The sequence below is a fragment of the Parasteatoda tepidariorum genome, chromosome 3, assembly GCF_982258835.1.
Source record: "Parasteatoda tepidariorum strain Cologne lab strain chromosome 3, Ptep-v5.0, whole genome shotgun sequence".
NCBI lineage: Eukaryota > Metazoa > Arthropoda > Arachnida > Araneae > Theridiidae > Parasteatoda > Parasteatoda tepidariorum.
Window position 1 is genome coordinate 80,123,963 of NC_141757.1, and position 21,767 is coordinate 80,145,729.

At 32.6% G+C, this 21,767-nt stretch overlaps 3 protein-coding genes across 3 annotated transcripts in view; 1 reads left to right on the top strand and 2 right to left on the bottom strand.

The window, feature by feature from the left end:
* Positions 1-12,434, bottom strand: part of LOC107450896 (uncharacterized) — a 27,904-nt gene extending 15,470 nt beyond the window's left edge. Inside the window, exons 1-5 of the mRNA XM_016066829.4 lie at positions 12,010-12,434; positions 2,514-2,696; positions 995-1,170; positions 814-915; positions 614-729 (exon numbers count right to left, since the gene is read on the bottom strand). Of these exons, the coding sequence (XP_015922315.1) occupies positions 614-729; positions 814-915; positions 995-1,170; positions 2,514-2,696 (577 nt within the window). The 5' untranslated portion in view covers positions 12,010-12,434. The remainder of the gene's footprint in view (positions 1-613; positions 730-813; positions 916-994; positions 1,171-2,513; positions 2,697-12,009) is intronic.
* On the top strand, positions 4,749-15,014 carry LOC147813918 (uncharacterized). The gene is made up of 3 exons (XM_087160153.1): positions 4,749-5,421; positions 6,337-9,833; positions 14,994-15,014. Exons 1-3 carry the CDS (start codon positions 4,749-4,751, stop codon positions 15,012-15,014), a joined length of 4,191 nt encoding a protein of 1,396 aa, XP_087016279.1.
* Positions 15,015-17,047: 2,033 nt separating this feature from the next.
* Positions 17,048-21,767, bottom strand: part of LOC107450893 (uncharacterized) — a 64,257-nt gene continuing 59,537 nt past the window's right edge. The window contains exons 6-7 of the mRNA XM_016066826.5: positions 20,383-20,534; positions 17,048-19,289 (exon numbers count right to left, since the gene is read on the bottom strand). Coding sequence (XP_015922312.2) covers positions 17,154-19,289; positions 20,383-20,534 — 2,288 coding nt within the window. The 3' untranslated portion in view covers positions 17,048-17,153. The remainder of the gene's footprint in view (positions 19,290-20,382; positions 20,535-21,767) is intronic.

A 21,767-nucleotide genomic window follows, 5' to 3' on the forward strand; every position in this document is an offset into this window, starting at 1 on the left:
GCCGGGCAAGGTTGACTCAGCCTTTCATCCCTTCAGTGGGTCGATAAATGACTACCAAGCATGCTTGGGAACTAAACACTGGGGGTTCCGCGTTCGGCTGACCACCTGACCGGAACATCTGCTCCTGCACCCCAGAGCCCAAGGTCAAGAAAACTGAGATGGGCACAGTAGGCCTTGGCCCTCTATGGGCTGTTGTGCCGCTAAGTTTAGTTTAACTATAAAATAATATATTGAAATATATAACTTTGAAAGGTATAGTCTAAAGAGCCATGAATTGCATTAATATGAATTGTAAATCATAATGGTGATTTATTATAATTTAATTCTGAATAGTCATCTGAAAATCATTTAAATGGAAATATGAGTGAGTAGAAAATTAGGTACTATAACGTGAATTATGATTTAGATAACAGTATTGAGTGAATCAGGACATACAATTCGTATTCTAAAATATTTTATAATCCTTATTAATAAATTTTTAAAGAATAAATAAATATATAGAAATTACCAGGTTTTAAAACTAAAATAATGGACTGTGGTATTTAACTAGAACGCAATCATCACTGTATTTAATTAGCAATTAATAATATATAATATAGTTTATAATACTTACACTGGGGATAAAACAACCAGGTAGCTTTTTCAAAATATGCTACGATTAAAACTAATGAAGAGACAAAAATAATCAAACTCCCAAAAAGAGCAGAACTAATACAACAGATGAAGAGCCTAGAAAAAAATAAATATATAGTAAAACAAAATTGTTCACTTCAAAATAAAATTCTCTAAAAAACCTCAAAATTATTAATTAACCTGTAATTTCTTCCTCCTACACAATTGTTCAGCCATTTACAATGATGATCAAATTCAGATACACATTTATTGCAAGCACTGCAGTGTTTAGACTTTTTGCCACTAGAAATAAAAATAAATGTAACACACATAATCAATAAACAATATATTTAAAAAATCATGACACTATATTGACACTTACACTTTAACTTCACAAATGTGACAATATTCATTCTCAATAACGTGACTATGCTTTGAACGATCAAATGATGGTAAAGGACCAGTGATACCTTTGGCACGAACATTAATATCAGCTGGGTTTAGAGATACGCTGATTAAATGTATCACAATATGAAAGGTAAAAACTAAGCCATTTATCTAAAAAATCTATTAAGAATCATTTACTGATAAGAATAAATACAAAAGAATATCTTTATAATGTTAACATTGAAATGAGTGACCTTGTGTTAGATAGAATTTCGTATTATATATATTCACTATTAATGCTTTCAAATAACTTTAAAAAATAGTTTAAAACAAAAATATATACTTATGCACACAGATAGAAAAATAATGAAATTACCAAGAGCATTAGAAATAAAATCTAAGCCTATCAATTTAGGTTTGCTTTAAAGAGTGCAAAGTTAATGCTGTTTATGGAAAATAGTAGTTTAACTGTAGAATAACTCAATAAATTCAACAGTCTGGGATAAAAAAAATTACAGGAATTAGAAATGAATATATATAAATTTAAAACCAAAGTACAGAAAAGAATCTGTTTTCAGAAAAAAAAATTGCATTTTTACCATTTAAAAAATAAGAGCCAACATAAAATTTTAAATTAACTTCCCTTTTATTTTTAAAACCAATACCTCAAAATAATGCATGTAACATTGTAATAAGCAGATCATTCAAAAATATGAGAGTACAGTACAGAACCCGTTATCCGGAAATCAGAAAACTGGATAACCAAAAAACCGGAACAAAATTCAATAAATTTTCTCACCATTTTTTTTAAAAAAAAAAAAATTTTTTTTTCCTCGTAAGATTTTACGATTTTTCTTTCTTTTTTTAAAGATGTTTACCTTACCATCATTTTGGAAATAATCATTAGTGCATGTAACATTGTAATAAGCAGATCATTCAAAAATATGAGAGTACAGTACAGAACCCGTTATCCGGAAATCAGAAAACTGGATAACCAAAAAACCGGAACAAAATTCAATAAATTTTCTCACCATTTTTTAAAAAAAAAAAAATTTTTTTTTCCTCGTAAGATTTTACGATTTTTCTTTCTTTTTTTAAAGATGTTTACCTTACCATCATTTTGGAAATAATCATTAGTGTATTACTTCATCGTTTTTTCTTATTTTTAAGATTATTTACAAAAAAAATTTTTTTAGTTGGGTTTAACAATAAAAAAACGGCTTTTTGTAGCGATTCAGAAAACCGGAAAAATCAGTTATCCGGAATAGCGATGGTCCCGAACGTTCCGGAAAATCGGTTCCCTACTGTACCTAATAAATAATATTGAGATTTAAAAAAAAAAATTTATTGTTGAGTACATTTCAAAATATCAAACAAATTCCTTTTAGCATAGAATGCATAGAATAGAAAGAACATTTTAGATCCATTGTCACAAAAGAAAATAAACATTTTTTAAAAAGTTATTTGAAAAGCATTAATGCTTCAATTACAAATAAATGCATAAAAAAGGATACAGTATAAGCAGATATCCTCCAAGCACCTTCAGGCATATTAGGAACTAAAACTCCAAAATATAAAACAGCAAACATAAGGAGGAAAAACCAAGCTAAAACCTGAAGTGGATGAAGAGGAAGAGACCATCCATTTTGACGACTCCACCATTTGTTTTCTTTAGTTACCTTTAAGTTAATGGCCATCTAATAAACAAAACAAAAAAAGAACATAAAATTAATTTATTGAATACTGATTATTCACGAATATAAGATGTGATATTGTATGACAGGATGAATAATTCAGTCAAAATATAAACAGTTAAACATTCATGATAAAAATTTATAAGTAATATTGCTTTATATTACTAATTACTTTACAAGTAATTAAATATTGGTATCTATGCACTGGCTGAAATACTGTTGAGTACATAATACCCTCATCAAGTAAAAGAAGATATGAGTTTCAGCCCATGGAAATATTACATAAAAATGAATTCAAAGTTTTACCCAGAATTTTTTTTAAGGAAGGGATGCATTTAATTAAATAGAAAGCAACATATATGAATTTAAAGGTTCAATTGGACAATGTATTCCTATTTCAAATATATGAGATACATCATTAATAAATTCCACAAAAAAAAATTTGCACAAGATGGGTTTTCTTTTAAGGTCTCTTATAACAAAAAATTGGTTTCCTTTAAGTTATTTAGTTTGCATATAACAAGCAAGTTTATGAATTTTGCTTCGATTCAAAATGCTTGATAGGTCAGATTGATGGTTTGTAATTTTTCTTTTTGGTAATAGAACCCTAAATTATTGAATTCCTTTCAGCAAAACTCCAACTTTATAAATAATAAAGTACAGAAAAACATAAAATAACGTATATAAGAACAATTGTGAAGCGCAAATTAATAAAAGATTATTTTATTATTTTATTTTTAAAATATTTAATAAGAATGAAATGTTTTAACTAATAATCTTAAATTAGGTTTTATATCTGACAGTTGAATCCACACTCCAAGAGCTGTATCTAATTTAGTTTTAAAAAATTTTCTACAAAGAACATATTAGAAAAAAAAAAATTATTTCTTTATTAATGATTTTATTTAATTTCTTTTGAATTGAAAAGTGCAATGAGAAATATTAAAGCAATTTTTCCTAGATACAAGTCTTTATCATAGTTCAGTCAAAATATTAGTAAAAAAAATTATATATTTTTTTCATTAGTTTTACTTGGAATAATTTCAAAAAGACATATTATTAATTATAATAATATGTCTTTTTGAAATATAATTCAAAATAAATATTATTAAATAAATATTATTAATTAGATCTAGAAATGAATATTATCAATTAGATCTAAATATAAGGTTTCAAAAATAGTTATTGTGAGGTAAATAAAAATGCCTTAACTCCTGAAAGTTTTTTTTCTTCATACTTCTTCACTTCACTTCTTTTTACTTAACATAGAAATGTTAATTAACCAGCTAATGTAACATTTATATGTTAGAAAATAGTAAATAAGCATGTGATCCTTGAAACTCAGAACCATAAAAATTTGATAAGGCAAAACTGTTCCTGTTAATTTTTTCATAAAATAACTGAAGTCTCAAAAAGTTTGGAACAATTAATCCTGATGGTAGGGGCTTAGGTCTGAATTATGCGTGTCTGATAAGCAGATGTCACTTTTTACTAGCATTATTATTATTATTAGCGATGAGAAGATGTTTGATCAAATATACAAATCTTTCAAATTATACATATAATCTTAATTCTATGTAAAAAAATCCACATTTTTATGCATGATAATAAGGATAATCTGAAGACACTAAAATTCAATGCAAAACATTTTCGATTTGAAAGTTTAGGATAACTACTGTTGCTACGCCCGTTGGCTTCTTGGCGCCATTGTTCTCAGCCAAGAGTCAGTTATTGTAAAACAACCAAAGAGCATACACGCTCGGTTTTTGCATCTCCGCAGCGCTACCAGCGCACCCGCAAAATAAATTTTATACAGTCCACCATGTCCAAGTTTGATTTTCATACACCACGCAAGCTATCGCAGACCATCTGGTCCGAACGATCAGGAGGATAAAGATCCAGTATATCGCAAATTTACAATAAAAAACCCGCATTCATTATTGGACTGACCACGCATCGCGTCAGAAATAACGCAGCATATCTCCAGCCATTGAATTAGTGAAAGGTAGGCAAATTTTCATTATTTATTTACTGCATAATTTCATTTAATAAATAATGGATAACATTGAGAAATGTAGAAAGAAACGCGCTACAATCAGAACTAGCGCTACAATCAGAACTAGCGCTACAAAACTAATAACAAAAGCAGATACTATAATACAAAGTGACACTAAAGAAATAACAGAACTAAATGAAATATTTGAGCAATTAAGTCAAAAGGAGAGTATTTTGACGTCATTAAATTCTGAAATTGAAAATTTAATTTCGGTTCCAGCAGAATTCGAAACTGAAATTAGCACTAGCGAAGAATACAACGAAAAAATCATTAGTGCTAAGTGCAAAATTAAAAATTGCTTAACCTATTTAGAATCAGTTAATCAAGTGAAATTAACTCCCTCAAGCTTTGTAAACAATAGTGTTAGCATAAAATTACCAGAAATTCCGCTACCGAAATTTTCGGGTAAATGTGAAGAATGGAGTACTTTCAAATTGCAATTCAATAATGTAATTACATCCAATAATCAGTTGACAAATGCACAAAAACTACACTATTTAAATTCAGCTTTAATCGGAGAAGCAAAAAATCTTATTACATTAGATGATACATTCACTTCATTATACACAGCTTTAGAAGAAAGATACGAAAACAAAAGGTTAATAGTAGAATCTCACGTTAAATCAATATTAGATATTGAAAAATTAACGCATGAGTCGGCTAAAGACTTACGTAATTTAAATGATTGTGTAAAGAAAAATATAAGAGCATTAAAAATTTTGGAGTATAATCGCAATGATCTTTCTGATATTTTTGTTTTAAATATAGTACTTCAAAAATTGGATAGGGAAACTCGAAAGCAGTATGAATTAAATATTAGCTCAAACGATGTTCCTAAATTAGATGATTTATTTTCATTTTTGGAAAAACGAGCTCAAATATTAGAAAATGTTAGCAAAACCACTCCTTTAAGATTTAAGTTAAGTCAAGAGAGAAATCCGAAAACGAAAACATTTCTAATCAATAAAAGTGTAACTCAATCATGCATTTTGTGTAAAATGAATCATCCTATCTATAAGTGCGATTCTTTTTTGAAATTGAATAGTCATCAGAGAAGTGAATTGGTATCAAAACATAAATTGTGTTTAAATTGCCTAAGCAGTCAACACAAGTTATTGAATTGCAAATCGAAACATTTATGCAACATATGCCACTCAAAGCATAATACACTACTCCATAAAGAACGCGAAACTATAAACAACTCTGCGGTTTTGGCTTCTTCTTCTCACGGTCATGACCTCAATCCCGAAGCAGCGGTATTTAATATTCATCAACAAAATAATGAAATTGTTTCTGCTTCTTTATCTTGCATTAATTCGAAAAATAAAACAGGGCTTCTTCCGACTGTTTTAATTTGGGTTTTAAATCCTTTAAATGGATCTTATATGCATTGTAGGGCGATATTAGATTCAGGCAGCATGTCGAATATTAGTACAGCTAATTTCGCTAATAAATTAGGAGTACCGCAAGAAAAAATGAATTTTCGGGTTTCGAGTTTGGGCGGAAACGAAACTACAATAAGATCAAAAATACAAGCTACAATTTGTAATGGTAATAGCTCTTTTTTGAAAACTCTTGATTTTTTAGTGGTATCCAAAATTACCGATTTTCTTCCTGTTACATCCTTCAAAGTAGATAAGTTAGAAATTCCGCAACAATTAGCAGATCCTAATTTCGCGGTAACTGGAAGAATAGATATGCTTTTAGGCGCGGAGGTATTTTTCGAAATTATCAAGGCTGGAGATATCCGCGTTGCAAACAGTGATTTGGTGTTTCGCAATACTGTTTTTGGATACATTGCAACTGGAGCAATAAATACCCGCACTCCAGAAATTCACTGCGGTTTCATAACCACTCAAACAGAAGTCGAAGACTGCTTAGAAAAATTCTGGAAAATAGAGGATATAGACTATAAAATAAAAATTCAGAGTGAAGAAGAAAAGTATTGTGAATCACATTTTCAGAATACTTATCGCAGAGATGAGCATGGACGATTCATCGTAGAGATGCCAGTTAAGGACGTTGAGCGTTTAGGAGAGTCCAAGGACTTAGCTGTGCGACGTCTGAATCAACTATGGAAAAGATTATCCAGAAATCAAGAAATGCAAGATTTATACAAATCATTTATGCAGGAGTACTTAGACATGAATCATATGGAAAAATATGATGATAATGAAAGCAATTCCGGTAGTCAAATTACCTATTACCTCCCACATCACGGTGTTTATCGTCCAGATAAGACAACTACTAAGTTACGTGTTGTGTTCAACGCTTCATCAAGTACCACAACAGGTGTGAGCTTGAATGATGTCATTCTGAAGGGGGACGTGGTCGAGGACATTTTCGAAATCATGACTCGATTTCGTAAACATAAATATGCTTTCACGGCAGACATCCAAAAGATGTTTCGACAAATCAAAATAGATCCATCGCAGCTTGATCTTCTAAGAATTGTGTGGAAAGATTCAGAGTACGCAAAACCGGTAACATTCAGACTCAAGACAGTCACTTACGGAACTGCTTGCGCTCCATTTCTCGCAATCAGAACTCTCAAGCAGTTGGCTAAAGATGAATTACAATTTCCACTGGCATCATTTGTTCTTTTGGAAGATATTTATATGGACGATATCATTTCAGGTGCTCAAAGTTTAGAAGGTGCTCAGAAAGTGCAACAACAGCTGAACGATATTCTATCAACTTGTGGAATGTCTCTTCATAAGTGGAACTCTAATTCAAGGGAGTTAAGGAACAGTTTACCTGTAGGTGACCCAGCAGAGCATGATTTTGCATCAGAAGTTGATGCGAGCGTCAAAACTTTGGGTATAAGGTGGAATTCAATTGAAGATCAATTTACGTTTAAAGTATCCATCCCAGAAATGACCACCAAATTCACTAAGCGTGAAGTGCTGAGTTTTATAGCAAGACTGTATGACCCATTAGGCCTTTTGCAACCTGTCATCACGAAAGCAAAGATATTTCTCCAAAAATTGTGGGTACATAAACTGTCGTGGGAAGATCCCCTTCCACCACAAATCGCAGGTCAGTGGCTTAATTTTGCATCATCTATGCAACATATAGAAACTATTCGCATTAATAGATACATTTTAACTGACTTTTTTACAAAAACTGTTTTAATGGGTTACGCTGATGCCTCGGAATTAGCGTATGGAGCTGTGGTTTACATGTACTGCCCAGGCCTAGCTGAATCTAGCACTTGCCGTCTTATTGCGAGCAAATCTCGTGTTGCACCCATAAAAGTCATTTCTATACCACGTTTAGAACTATCAGCTTGCTTACTTCTTTCTCAACTTGTAAGAAAGGTTTATAATTCTCTTAAAATGGACATTGACGAAGTCATTTTGCATACAGACTCGACCATCGCACTTGCATGGATTAAAACGCCAGCCCACCAGCTTAAAACCTTTGTTGGAAACCGAGTCTCCAAGATCCAAACCTTGACTGAGAACTACCAGTGGAGACATATTTCTACTCATAACAATCCCGCAGATCTCATTTCCCGTGGCTTGAATCCTCAAGAACTTTCCTCATCAGACTTGTGGTGGAATGGACCCCTGATCCAATCAGATAGTTTTCTAGATAATGAACACATCGACACAACTTCTAATGAACTATATTTAACTGAACTAAAGACACAAACTAACATTAATTTGAATTTGATAACTGATGATTTTGTGCAAGATATTTGCAATATTAGTAATAGTTATCTCAAACTAATTAGAATATTTAGTTATATTTTCAGATTTGTTCACAATTGTAAAGGTAAAGACCGCTTTACAGGTCCACTAAGTAAGGAGGAAATTCAAGAAGGTAAGATCAAATTGCTTAAGATGACACAAAGGTCAGTTTTTGAGAATGAGATTAAAGCGCTTCAGAAGGGAAAATGTATCACAGCAGGTCAGGTGAGAAATTTAAATTTATTTATTGATGACAAGGGATTAATTAGAGTAGGTGGCCGTTTGACAAATGCCAACATTGACTATGATTCAAAACATCAAATTTTGCTTCCCAAAAAGCATAAGTTAACTAAAATGATATTTGCTTACTACCATTTAAAAAATCTTCATGCAGGGCCCCAAGCTTTATTGCATTTTATTCGCCAAGTTTATTGGCCCATGGGTGGAAAAGATATTGCTAGAAAAACAGTTCATGACTGTTTAATTTGTTTTCGTCATAAACCTACTAATTTAGAGCAATTAATGGGAAACCTGCCCGCTGAACGTGTAACCCCTAATTTAACTTTTAACAATACAGGAGTAGATTATTGTGGCCCCTTCCTTATTAAATACAAGAATCAAAGAAAGGGAAATTTACATAAAGTGTATGTTGCTATTTTTATTTGTTTAGTTACAAAGGCCATACATCTTGAAATTGTTTTTGATTTATCTGCCCAAGCTTTCATTGCATGTTTGAAACGCTTCTTTTCTCGAAGAGGGAAAAGCTCTTGTATTTTTAGCGATAATGCTACTAACTTCACTGGTGCTAATACAGAGTTAAAGAAACTTACATCACTATTAATTTCTCCTAATGAATGTTTAGCTAACTACTTATCCGCAGAAAATATCTCATGGAAATTTTTGCCCCCTCGTGCCCCAAATTTCGGAGGTCTATGGGAATCGGGAGTTAAGTCATTCAAACATCACTTGAAAAGAACTGTTGGTAATGCTAGACTTAATTATGAAGAGTTTCTCACTGTTGAAGGAATTTTAAATTCCCGTCCTATTTCCCCTTTGTCCTCAGACGTTTCTGATTATGAGCCCCTTACCCCTGGCCATTTTCTCATAGGTCGACCGATAAATACCATTGCAGAGCCTATTTTAATCAATGAGCCCGAAAATAGATTGTCTCATTGGCGTAAACTGTCAAAAATGATACAAATAATTTGGAAACGTTGGTCGGTAGATTATCTCAATCATTTACAACAACGTAAAAAATGGTATTTTTCTAAAGATAATGTGAAGAAAAATGATATGGTTATTATAAAGGAGGACAATTTGCCCCCTTTTAAATGGATGATGGGAAGAATCCATCAAACTATTCCTGGTTCTGATGGAAAGGTCCGAGTGGTAATTGTAAATACAAAATCTGGACCACTTAAAAGACCCATTTCTAAAATTTGTTTACTTCCTATTGAAGATAATTTTAATTAAAAACTTTGTCACATTTATTGTTAATTGCATTTATTTGTAATCTACTAATTGCATTTTTGTAATCTATTTCAACCATTGTAGTGATTTAATATGAAAATTTTGTTTCTTTCGTTAAGGATTCAATTCCCCTCATGTTAGTTGATTGTTGTGCTCGTGTTTATAATCTTTATGTATTTTATTTTTTTTACTTGTTGTCATAATTATTTGTGTGTGTTATCATAATTATTTGTGTGCGTTGCAATATCATGGATATTGCAACGCGGGCCGGTATGTTGCTACGCCCGTTGGCTTCTTGGCGCCATTGTTCTCAGCCAAGAGTCAGTTATTGTAAAACAACCAAAGAGCATACACGCTCGGTTTTTGCATCTCCGCAGCGCTACCAGCGCACCCGCAAAATAAATTTTATACAGTCCACCATGTCCAAGTTTGATTTTCATACACCACGCAAGCTATCGCAGACCAACTACAAACTTTCAGTTAAACTTGCTATATCAGATTTTTGATCTAAACATTTGCACAATCAATCAATAAATCTTACAAAAAACACAGTCATATGAATTATTAAGACTGTAGCCAGCAATAAATTTTGGAGAGAGGAAGCAAAATAAGTAATAGTAAATTAACTTTAAATCTATATAATAATCAGTTTAATTTTAAATCAATAAACTTAAATTATTGTAACTTACTGTACTATTTGAAATCATAGATTATAACTGAAAAGCATGCTCATTTTTATATTTCATTAATATCATGACTTAAAGAAAATACTTTTAAATTTGTATTAAAACAATTATGAGTGAATGAATTTAACAATTGCCATCTTTGAAATTATAATGTGTTAAGACATCATCAGAAATTCCATAAACTGGCAAAAGTCTATTAGACTAATGTTTAGTTATCTAGAATAAAAAAGTCCAGGAAAAGAACAAAATTATCGAAAACAAAAGTCAACTAGATAAAAATTAACATGCCTATACGTAATTAGGCCAACTAAAGTTTTCCTTTACAACTTTGGAAGGAATAACTGCTTTTTGCACCTCAATACATTACTTAAATGGCATTGATAGTTGTAGAGGTTAGATATATCTCTACGGTTTGCCTGGATTATGAATAAACGAGTAGAGAATTTATTTTGTTTATGACACTGATGCATCAGTACATAGTATATAGAAAAATTTGCTTAATTAGAACTCTCGCCAAAATAATAACCAGTTTTTATGGAATTCTTGGCAGTGGCCCATGAGAAATTATATAAAAAAAACATCACAGAGAGATATAACTCATAACCATGTGAGCAAACCTTCAATTTCTTTAAAAAATTTACGAGCTAAAAATAGCTTTAAAGATTAGAATTGGTGGAGAGATATCCATATCAGGATCTGTGGCAGAATAATTGCCAAGTCTTGGCAACTTCCAGGCTGCGGCCCACGAGAAACTAAAATAAAAACATAACAGAAAGTGACTAACTCTTGAGATATAACTTATAGCCACCCTCAGGCAGACATCTACATGATTTTTAAGAAAAATATGCAAGTCTGAAATCTATTTGGCACCTTGGCGATTGGTGCAACAGATCACGATACAAAAATATCCCCGAACTGGTGCAAGCAGGTATTGATACGGAAGTATTCCTCACTGTAAATGTTTGAATTTTAAATATAAATCACAAAAATATATATTATCTTGAAGATATTTCTGCAGAAATTCTAAATCTAATAGAAATTTAATACATAGTTCGAAGAAATAAAAGTTTTATGATATAGAACATTTTAGTTGGTTTTTCAGGAAAAAACAATCAACTTAATTCAGAAACTTCTGAAACAAACTAACATATTTCTAATTGTTAGAATTATTACAAATTATGGATAACAGTTTAGAAGAGTAAGGTTTACGATAATAAAACTGTACACTGTACAGATACAGCGTTCACACTGATCAGAAATTACTTTTAAAATTAAACTTATCAATTTTGACAAAAGTACTGAAAAATCGAATTGTGCGAATTTAATCAGGTTAAGTTATTTTAGCACGGCCAACAATATATCCTTTGTTTCACGGAACGCTGTTTATTAATTCATAGAAATAAAAATACCTTCTAGGAATCGTGAAGCATGCAAGCCCAGTCATATGGTACGAAAAGGGTCGTAGACCTCTGTACTTAATAAAGATCCATGTAGCATTTTACCATCCATTCTTCAAATATGTAACCTTTTAAAGTTATTACGGTTGCAATTTGTTAGCTTTATTATTTAATGTTATCATGCTAGATACTTATCAAATTTATATGAAACAAGAACCTAGCAATTTTAACCGCACGAAATGGTACATAAAAAGAAATGTCATGGACTAGCTTTACAAACTATGTAATGTAAATTGGTTTATAAGACGTATTACAGAATTAGTAATTTGTACAGAAATGAATATTTAAACTGTAAAAACAGAGAACGTCACACCCCATCGAAAAGCTGTCAACAAACATACAAAAAGTGTCGCATGATGACAGTTCAGTTAAGTTGAGAGGTTGAAATATTGGTTTGTGATGTGCAGCTCCATGGTAGCCTATATAAGGATCCAAAAATAAAGAGCCTTAAAAAAAGAGGGCGCTTGCAGCATTACCCTACATTCGTGACTTCTTCTACTTCGCGACAGAATTTGGAAATTAGAGATAAAATACTTCACTCTGGAAAGCATTTTGAATCTTTAAGTTTATCGCATTCTTTAATTTTTTTATTATTAATTTCTTATTTTTAAGCTAAAGCAGCCAGGATTTGTGTTTTTCTTTATTATTTTTGTTCGGAAGTGGCTACGAACCTCTTCCTTAAGTTATATTAGGAAACATTTCAAGCGTAATGAAATACCGAGCATGCTCAGACTTGTCTGGTATTCCCTACACTTTTTAACTGAATTGCCTTTTTTTAAAGTAAAAAACAAGGGACCATTACTTTTAAAAAGACTCAGAGTAAGGAATACCGGGCAATTGTATAACGGGCAATGACCCTTAGCTTAAAAAACATTGCGTAGGGAGCATCAGGCAAATGAATCTCTGGCAATAGCTTTTAACATTAGAAGAAAAAAAGAAATTATATTAGGATATGCTGGGTAAATGTATATTCGGTAATGTAATTAATGTACCTTCTTATCACATTTACGAAAAGACATAGTTTATATTAATACTAATACGAATTCAATTATTAATATCCACAACTTGGTAAAAGTCTACATTACCGAATATACACTTATCCAGCATATCCTAAACTGATACTTTTTAATGTTAAAGGCCATTACCTGAGATTCATTAGCATGATATCCCCAAAACAAAAGATTTTTTTTAAAAGTTTATAGTCATTGCCCGGTATTCCTCACACTGAAATTTTTTTGAAGCAAAAGGTCATTTGTTTTTCCCTTTAAGAAAAGTCACAACGGAATTGAAAATTGTAGGGAATACCGAGCAAGTGAATACTTGCGCGCGCAAGCAATACCGCGCGGTTTTCCCTATACTTGATTTGATCTCGTATATATAGCCTAGTTCTTATTGTTTCATAATTTTCTAAAACATTATTCTGGAAATTTAAACATTTTCAGAAATCTTATTAATAATTGAAGCTTGTACCGAGAGAGAAAACTTTTTTCCAATTTTGACTGATGGGACCCTGAACAAAGTAAAAATTTGGAACCTATTTCATAAATGTTGAGTTCAAAAGTAATACATACAATGTAAATTTCCGGGTTCGATATAATAAGAAATCACACAGCATTCACATTGCGTACTATTCGCATATGTGATCAAACATCGATACGACTCACGTATGCGAAAGCAATTCGTCCTATTAAGCATTCTCCCCGAATTCGGTTGCGATCACCGTCAAGAAAATACGTGAACCTGATGGGTAAAATATATTTTCCCGGGAAAAACTCACTTATCAGGTTTTTTTCGACAGAGATCGGAGGTACGGCAACTGCTTTCGGTTAGAATGTTCCTTTACACGTAGCTTATAAACATTCACTCTGGCGCTTGCGCAGTTGCAGTCAGTCAGTGAGAGCATATCTCACTGGATGCGAAAAATCTCATATTGCGATTCCGGATATGTGAAAGAGACCCAGACTGAGTGAGTTTTTCGCGTACAATATACATTAAACCAGTGTTTCCCAAACTTATGACTTTTGCGTACCCTTTCTAAAATTTTCGGAACGCTGTGTACCACTAATAAAAAAATAAATGTATTTCTTACTATGAAAAAATTGCACAAAAGCTAAAAATCACAACTGGCTGTTGACACCACTAATTATTAACTGTTAACTCTGCAAAAAATAGCCAATAGAAAAATACGTAATCGTAAATTTTCATGGCTAGCTTTGTTTTGAAATAAAATGTTCTGAAATTTTCGCTCGTTGCAAGATATTTCGCATAAGAACGCGTACCCTCGCTAAACTGTTCCCGTACCCCTGGGGGTACGCGTACCACACTTTGGGAAACACTGCATTAAACCAATGTAGTTGTCATTCCCAATTCAAAATCCGCATCCGCGATTATTTCGCATGCAGTATAAAAGCTTTTTTTTTTCTATAATGATTTCATTTGCTTTCGCTGATGTTTTTTAACTTAGTTTGCAACTTGTTTTATGTAGTTATAAACGTAATATAATTGGTAATTCTAAAAATACGTATTGAAGATGGTAAATACAAAACACACTATATTTGTATTTGTATCAAAGTTCTGCAGTGGACTGATCGTTAAAACGCTGTTCCCAGCAGATCACTGAAGTCAAGCATCACTGGCTGCAGTCAGTGGGTGACCACTCAGATCAATCTGAGTAGGGATCGAGGGTGTGCGATATTGGTCCTCGTTAAACTGTTCTACCGTAAAGTGCTCGACTTCGCGTACAGGTCGTTGGTCTGCGGGGATGCCATCTTCTCTGCAGAAGATAAAAATTGTGATGGAATGTCTTCGGATCATCCTCAGGGATGTTTCCCAGACCGTCACCAATAGCCCATTGTGCAGCTCTAGTGCGACGTAAATGAACTGCAACAACAACAATATGTATCAAGATATTTTTCGCAATTATATGTTCAATTTAGGTAAAAGATTCTGAAGGATAATTATAATTGATGTCGTGTTTTTCGAGATATTAAAATGAAAATATTTTGTTCAACATATGTGGATTTCGACACATACATGTGGTTTCGCATTATGCTGGTTATCGCTCGCCAACATCGAAATTGTTTGCAGATCACTTAACAACCTTCAGTGTTGTGCAGATTACTTCCAAAACGGCAAAAAATCACGATATTGGAGAGAATTGAACTTTGTTTCGTGTACAAAAATTTAAAACTTGTTAATTCGAAATCCTTCAAAATTTAGCAGCTGAAATTAACTTTCGTGAATTTCATATTGTTGGCGCCGTTGTCGAGTTTGAGTTCCGCCAGTAGCGGCCACTCCGTCCCGTCCCCCGCTCACTTCGTATTAATTTTTCATAAGCTCTCGTGCTTATTGTATTTCGTTGTTATTATTTTCAATCAAATGAACTTGTTATTGTTATTATTGATTTGCTTCATTGACGCCTATGGATACTTTGTTGTTAAGGTAGGTTAGACCCTACACATATATCTAAGCGTTTTTATAATAGAATATAAGCGCAGACAATAACTTGGGTTACAATCTATTATATATAAACTATAATATAAATTATATAATATGTAAACAATGTAATATAATAAACTATAGTATAGAATGATAAACATGACTAATTACATAAACTAAAAACTGTTAAATAAGTAAATCTTTATTTTAGATAAATTTTATCAAAATTTTTTTTTTGGCGATGACGATTTATTTATTGGTAGAACATAAACGCTAAAATCCATTTTCTTTCTCAGATTAAACACGGCTGATCCGAGGGTAAAATCAGAGAAGAAAGTATAAAAAATCCCTCTCCATTAACTTAGATAAGTATTAATATCAAGTTTTAATACAGTCTGACTTGACTCCCTAAAACCAAGGTCAGTCACTGGCTTTGACTTCTGGGAGTCGATGTTATTCCATATTTTGAAAGATTCGAATAAATTAATGATTTATCTACAATCCCATTCTTTCCTAATGTTTGCAATTTATCTTAATTTAATTGCTGCATCTTGCAAACCTGGAGTCCTCACCATTACACCCCTCTCACTCCATCATACCATGTCCAAGCCAAGCTTTTTTATCTTCCCATATCGGCACCTTATTTTTATGGCAACATGTCTGTCTCATGTTTTTTTCTCTTTTTTTTCGGCATTTTGTGTTTTGACACCGAGAAAAGTTATTGTTCATGGAACTAAAACTATATCAATTTTTGTGTCATTATTTGCGCCTCCTTTATGTTGAGTAGGTTTATTCAAAAGAAGACCATATGGCAGTAAAATTTTCCAAAAAAGGGAAGAAAATGTGAATTTCTTATTAACTTTTTCCGAATTATATGAAAAAATTTCATCGCTAAAGAGGAAATCGAAACTTAAAATTGAAGAACTCCGGAACTCGGTGACTAAATTTAAGAGTACATGGCTGTAAGAAAGTTATAAAAGTTCAGCGATTCATTTTAATTCTTCACGTCATAAAAACCAAAAAAGAAAAAAAAGGGAAATGACGAATATGAACACAAAACTAGGGAATAGGGACAAAACTCCCCACTTTCATGAAAAATTCCAAATATTTCGAAAACTGTTGTGCGTTTTAACAACAAAAATGAAAATTACTCTTTTTTTACAATGTCAGGGGAAAAGTTTCAGCTCCCTGATAGTTAAGTCCCGCAGGGGACTGATCGTAAAGATCCGGTTCCCAGTTGGCTGCGGTCAGTGTGTAAGTGGTTGACCACTTGGATCAGTCTGCTTAAGGACCGAGGGTATGCGGTTTAGGTCCTCGTTAAACTGTTCTACCGTAAAGTGCTCGACTTCTCGTGCAGGTCGTCGGGCTACTGAAGCAGGGGAGCCATCCCCTCTGCAGAATATCAAAATTGTGATGGCATGTCTATGGATTATCCTCAGGGATGTTTCCCAGACCGTCACCAATAATCCATTGTGCAGTTCTAGTGCGACGTAAATGAACTACTACAACTATTTAATTAGAAAAAATAACTTAAAAAAAGATATGAGAAATGTCACAAAATAAAAAAAGTCATTTTATTCTCATAATTGACACACAATCACTGAAATCAAACACAAAACAAAATCCAACCATTAAAAAATAAATAAGCACATTCATTATCAGCAACCATCAACGTTAATATTTCTGCACACCATAACTTGCCGTGTGCTTTCATACAAAGTTCTACACATCTTTGCTTTTTGACATCTGTCCTTTTTATCATCATGAATTTTACGCTGCATGGGTGGAAGATTATCTCTGTTTTGTAGCACTTGCACGGGTAAAGTATCTTTTATGGGCAAAGCTGTATCTCGGTATTTAACCCTTCTAGAATGGACAGAGGGAATTAAATTCCGTTGGTTTAAACTATCCCGATGTTTAAGAGAAGCACAACAAGAAGAGTTAATATGCATTCCTCTTCTCAAATGCCAGGAACAGCAGGTCGAAAGTTTCGAGTTTGACTTGCAACATGAGCTAGAATCATGATGGTCTTTTCTTCGGTGGTGTCTTTGTCTATGAGGCTTAATTGCTCTATTGATATTTCTTTGGGGTAATGTATGGAGCATATTTGTGCGAACCATATCTGCATATGGAGCTTGCGGATGACGTGGGTGAAGAGATACACCTGGTGGTAAAGCCCCTAATCTTGGAAATTGACCTAAAAATGGATCTTCTTTTGCATCCGTTCGAAGAAAGTTGTGCGATGGAAGTGATGCGGGATATTGATTTGAGCTATGAAATTGAAAGTTTCTTGTCCTAGACAAATGAGAACGTTGTGACGGTAGATTTTGTGAATGATTTACCGTTCTACTAGAATTAGTTACGTTTTCAATATTTCTATTACGCCCAAGTGAATGGAAACTATAAGTGTTGTTTGAAGAAGGTAGGTGGTCATGATTTCGAGTAAAAGAAGTATCTCTTCCACGAAAACTAGAAGTACTGTCTGGAGGTTTTTCTGTGGGTATTTTTTCAATATCAATAACAATTTCATCTGGTTTAAAATTTCGGAGAATGTCGTGTAAATGCACTTGATTTGGAGGAAATACAGGTTGATTTTTGACAAACTTATCTGAATTCTGCTGCTTATCATCGCTATTTCGAATATTAAAGTTAGTGGGCACATTGTGGTTGTTGAAACGTAAATGTGGGATGGAATTGATATTATTTTTGTTTTCAACACTTATTTGAGAGTGATCGAACGCAGGATTAAGCTTGCCCGAGAGAAAATTATTTTCGAACAAAACTTCACTTTTGTGATGATGATTTATGTTTTTAGGTAGAGAATCACTATAATCAATCTTATCTAAATTAAGAGTATTTGTATTTAGAGAATTCGCAGCAAGAAAATGTTTTTGCTTTGAAGCTGGAGTAGAAGTCGTTGTCTGAGAGATATGCTCAACATAAAAATTATTGAATGGAACCCGATCTTGAGTTGGTGATGTTTCACTATCGATTGCTTTTAAGCTATCGTCTGAAACAGTCTTCGTTCTTTGACGATTACGAATTGTGTTAAGAGAAACAGGACTATAGGAATCGTGTGATCTCGAAGTTGCTAGATTTCCATTTAAGTTATGAAATCCTTCAAATATTGAGTGAACATCTTCATCAGGTTGAACAAAAGTTTCATGTATACCCGGGACATGGCCAACAGTTTCAAACTTTTTAGAGATTTTGGGAATTTCTAATACATTTAACGAGACATCTGGATTCTCATTATGCTCTTCTGGAATATCGCTAGTCAATAAAATTTTCCCTTCGGGAATATCTAATGTCTCATTTGAGAAATCTCCCTCAGTTTCGATATTACTTTTTCGATAATGAGCATTTAAAGTCCCGTCATTTGTATTCCTGATATTCATCTCACCATTTCGATTTTGTGTAGATGGATATAGAAGAGGATCCCATTCAGATGACTGAATATATTTTTTATTGTTACTATCAACAACCAAATCACGATTTAAATAATCTTCATATTTTGTTAAACTCCCAGGACTTTGATGGGTTGAACTATTCAAATCGGTCTCCAGTGGTCGCTTATTTTTGTCCAAATAATCTGAACTGAAATTTTCATTCTTAATCTTTGGGTGGTCTCCGTGCTTAAAATTTCTTTCCGGTACAAATAAAGAACTGTAATGGTTATCACCCCCATGCCTTTCGAATTGATTTTCAAAATGCAAATCATCTTTGGATACATTCTCAGACGTTGAATTCCAACTCTGCAAACCATTTTTTCTCCTCTGTGGTTCTGGAATACTCTAAAAGAGAAAAAAATACACATTAATTTATTTGAGCAAGTCACTTTCCAGCAAAAGCTGGATTCTGCAAGACTTACTCTAATTTCGAATTTTACTAATTATTGTAAATTTTAAAGCTTAATAAGATACATAATTCGTAGATCGTGGGAATGTTGATCTGGAGCTTCATAACTGTTTTCATAACACGACCGATGAACCACGTCTCAAGCAAGTACTTTCAATTTTGCACAATTATTCTTGATAATTTTTCCATAAATATGAATTTCGTTCTAATAAAAATAAGCACTTTTCCATTTCGCTGGCGTTTGTAAATTCTGTGGTTTTATTCATTTATTTATTTTTATTTTTTAAAGAAAAAGCCGTCACGTAAAAAAAAAAGTGCATTTACTTGCTTTTAAGTAGATTAAATATGCTTCGGCAACTTTATCACCTGCGCTGGCGAAAAAGCATGTAAAAATATAATTAGTTCTAATTACAAATTTTACCTGATTATTGGTTTCAGTTACAATTGGTTCAAAGCCGATAATTTTTTTGAGATATGATATACGGAGCGTTGTCTTCAGCGTAACGACGAAACTTGCTTTGGTTTTTCGTAATTTTCACTCTCTCAACACGGTTTGCAATCTCATGGTATGGTAAAAGTTTTCATCCTTTTAATGCCTTTTATCACTTTTCAGAATTTATCAGCCGAATTTTATAACACACCGTATGCACCAGATGTTCTATAATCACCGTCCTCAATACATATTTTTAGAATCCTCGTTGTTCCAGACGTTATCCAAGCATTACAAATTCTTAAAAAGAAAACGAGATTTAAAAAAAATATCAAAACTTGGCTGCCAGAAGAAACTGAGTAAAGGTAAAAGGTAATTCTTAAAAACACTTTCAAGTTTCATCTGGAATCAAATCGATTTTGATGTTTTAACACCACTTTCCTTCCACAGTAATTCGTTAAAAATTTGACGCGATCTCACTTTTTTTCTAACTTGAATATTGATTTTCGAATAAATTTTTGACAAAGATTCTAAATATATATGTATGAAAACTATGAAGGACAGTGATATGCGAATATCCTCCATATGTCCACGATTACCTGTTCTTCGAGAGTAGACTGTGATGAAGTAGCACTTGGTTTGCGGTATCGACGTCTAGTTTCATGTCCATGGTGTGAATATTTAACTGTATGGAAACCATGACGGCTGTACGATCTCTCTTCAACCTCGTCTACTTCTCTCTTTAAAATGCCTGCATAACAAGAAAAGTTAGTTAGAAGGTTAAACTAACATAACGGGTATAAATGATCGGCGAGAAATACTAACAGAGACTGTTCAAGAATTTTTTTTTTCTAAATAAGTTCTCATATCGTTCTTTTGAAAGTATAGACATTAGTAAAACTATCAACATAAATTATAATTATGCTGTATACTACTAATAATCGATACTTAGTTTGTTGTAGGCTGCAACATTGCTTTAAGATTAGAAAGACTGTAGCGACATAATTTTGGTAGCTGAATTTAAATGCTTTTCTGGAATTGAGCTAAATATAAACAAACCTTATAGAAGGGGACAATCGTGATCATTAAGTGTTCTTTTCATGAAATACAAATGTGGATAGGTTTCACTCAAAAATTCCTTTATGATTCGTTTCTACGCTCAACTCAAGAGATACTTTATCTTTTGAGTTGGTTACAAAATTACAAGGTTATAAAGAAAAAACTAATCTTCCCTTTACACCAAACCACTGCTGATCTTATCTTCCAAGATAAAAGCTACTCAATATAAAAATGGCTTAGGAGTAACACAGTTTTGGTTTATTTGAACCAATTAAACCTTTCCGGAGCAGTGTGCCAGTCCGTGAATTTGTTGCCCTGCATTGCAGGCAGCTATACATCTACAGAAATAAAAGTTTGCTGTTACAAATCGTATGTTTTTTATTGTGAAATAAGGATAATTAAAATTTGAAAATATTAAAGGAAGTAACATACATCTGATAAACTCCGATGGAAAAACTTCGTTGAGATGACTTGTTTTGGGCTGTTGTGCCAAGAAGAAGGATAATTATATTTTAAACATCTACTAATTAATTTTATAGTATTATATTTCTATTTGTATATTAGTTCTGTTAGTCTATTTCGAATTCACCTTAATATTCGCTGCGTGCTATGATTGATTTCGGATTTGATTTTAAGAATTAGTGAGTGCATACGACACGACACCTAAACTAGTAACTGTTCTAACCCTAAATTGTATCGTAATAACTCTGACTTTCATGTGTATCATATCTTATTGTTTTTATAAATGTTAATGTTACGGATCACCGAAAATGGTGGCAACGACTTTACACTAAAAATAGTGTAAAGAATATTTCTGGCTTTTTACTACAAGAACTGTCGCTAGCGTTAGATTAAACGAAGACTCATTTCTGGTGTTCCCCTACATTACTTTTGGGGCTAAATTGCCATCATATATGATTTAAAG

Bases quoted from the DNA above. Each gene is read 5' to 3' on its own strand.
- LOC147813918 (XM_087160153.1), top strand. From the start codon at position 4,749: ATGGATAACATTGAGAAATGTAGAAAGAAACGCGCTACAATCAGAACT. The intron at 5,422-6,336 runs GTAATTTAAATG...TTGATTTTTTAG, and splicing joins TGAGTCGGCTAAAGACTTAC to TGGTATCCAAAATTACCGAT. The intron at 9,834-14,993 runs GTAATTGTAAAT...TGTTCAATTTAG, and splicing joins CTGATGGAAAGGTCCGAGTG to GTAAAAGATTCTGAAGGATA.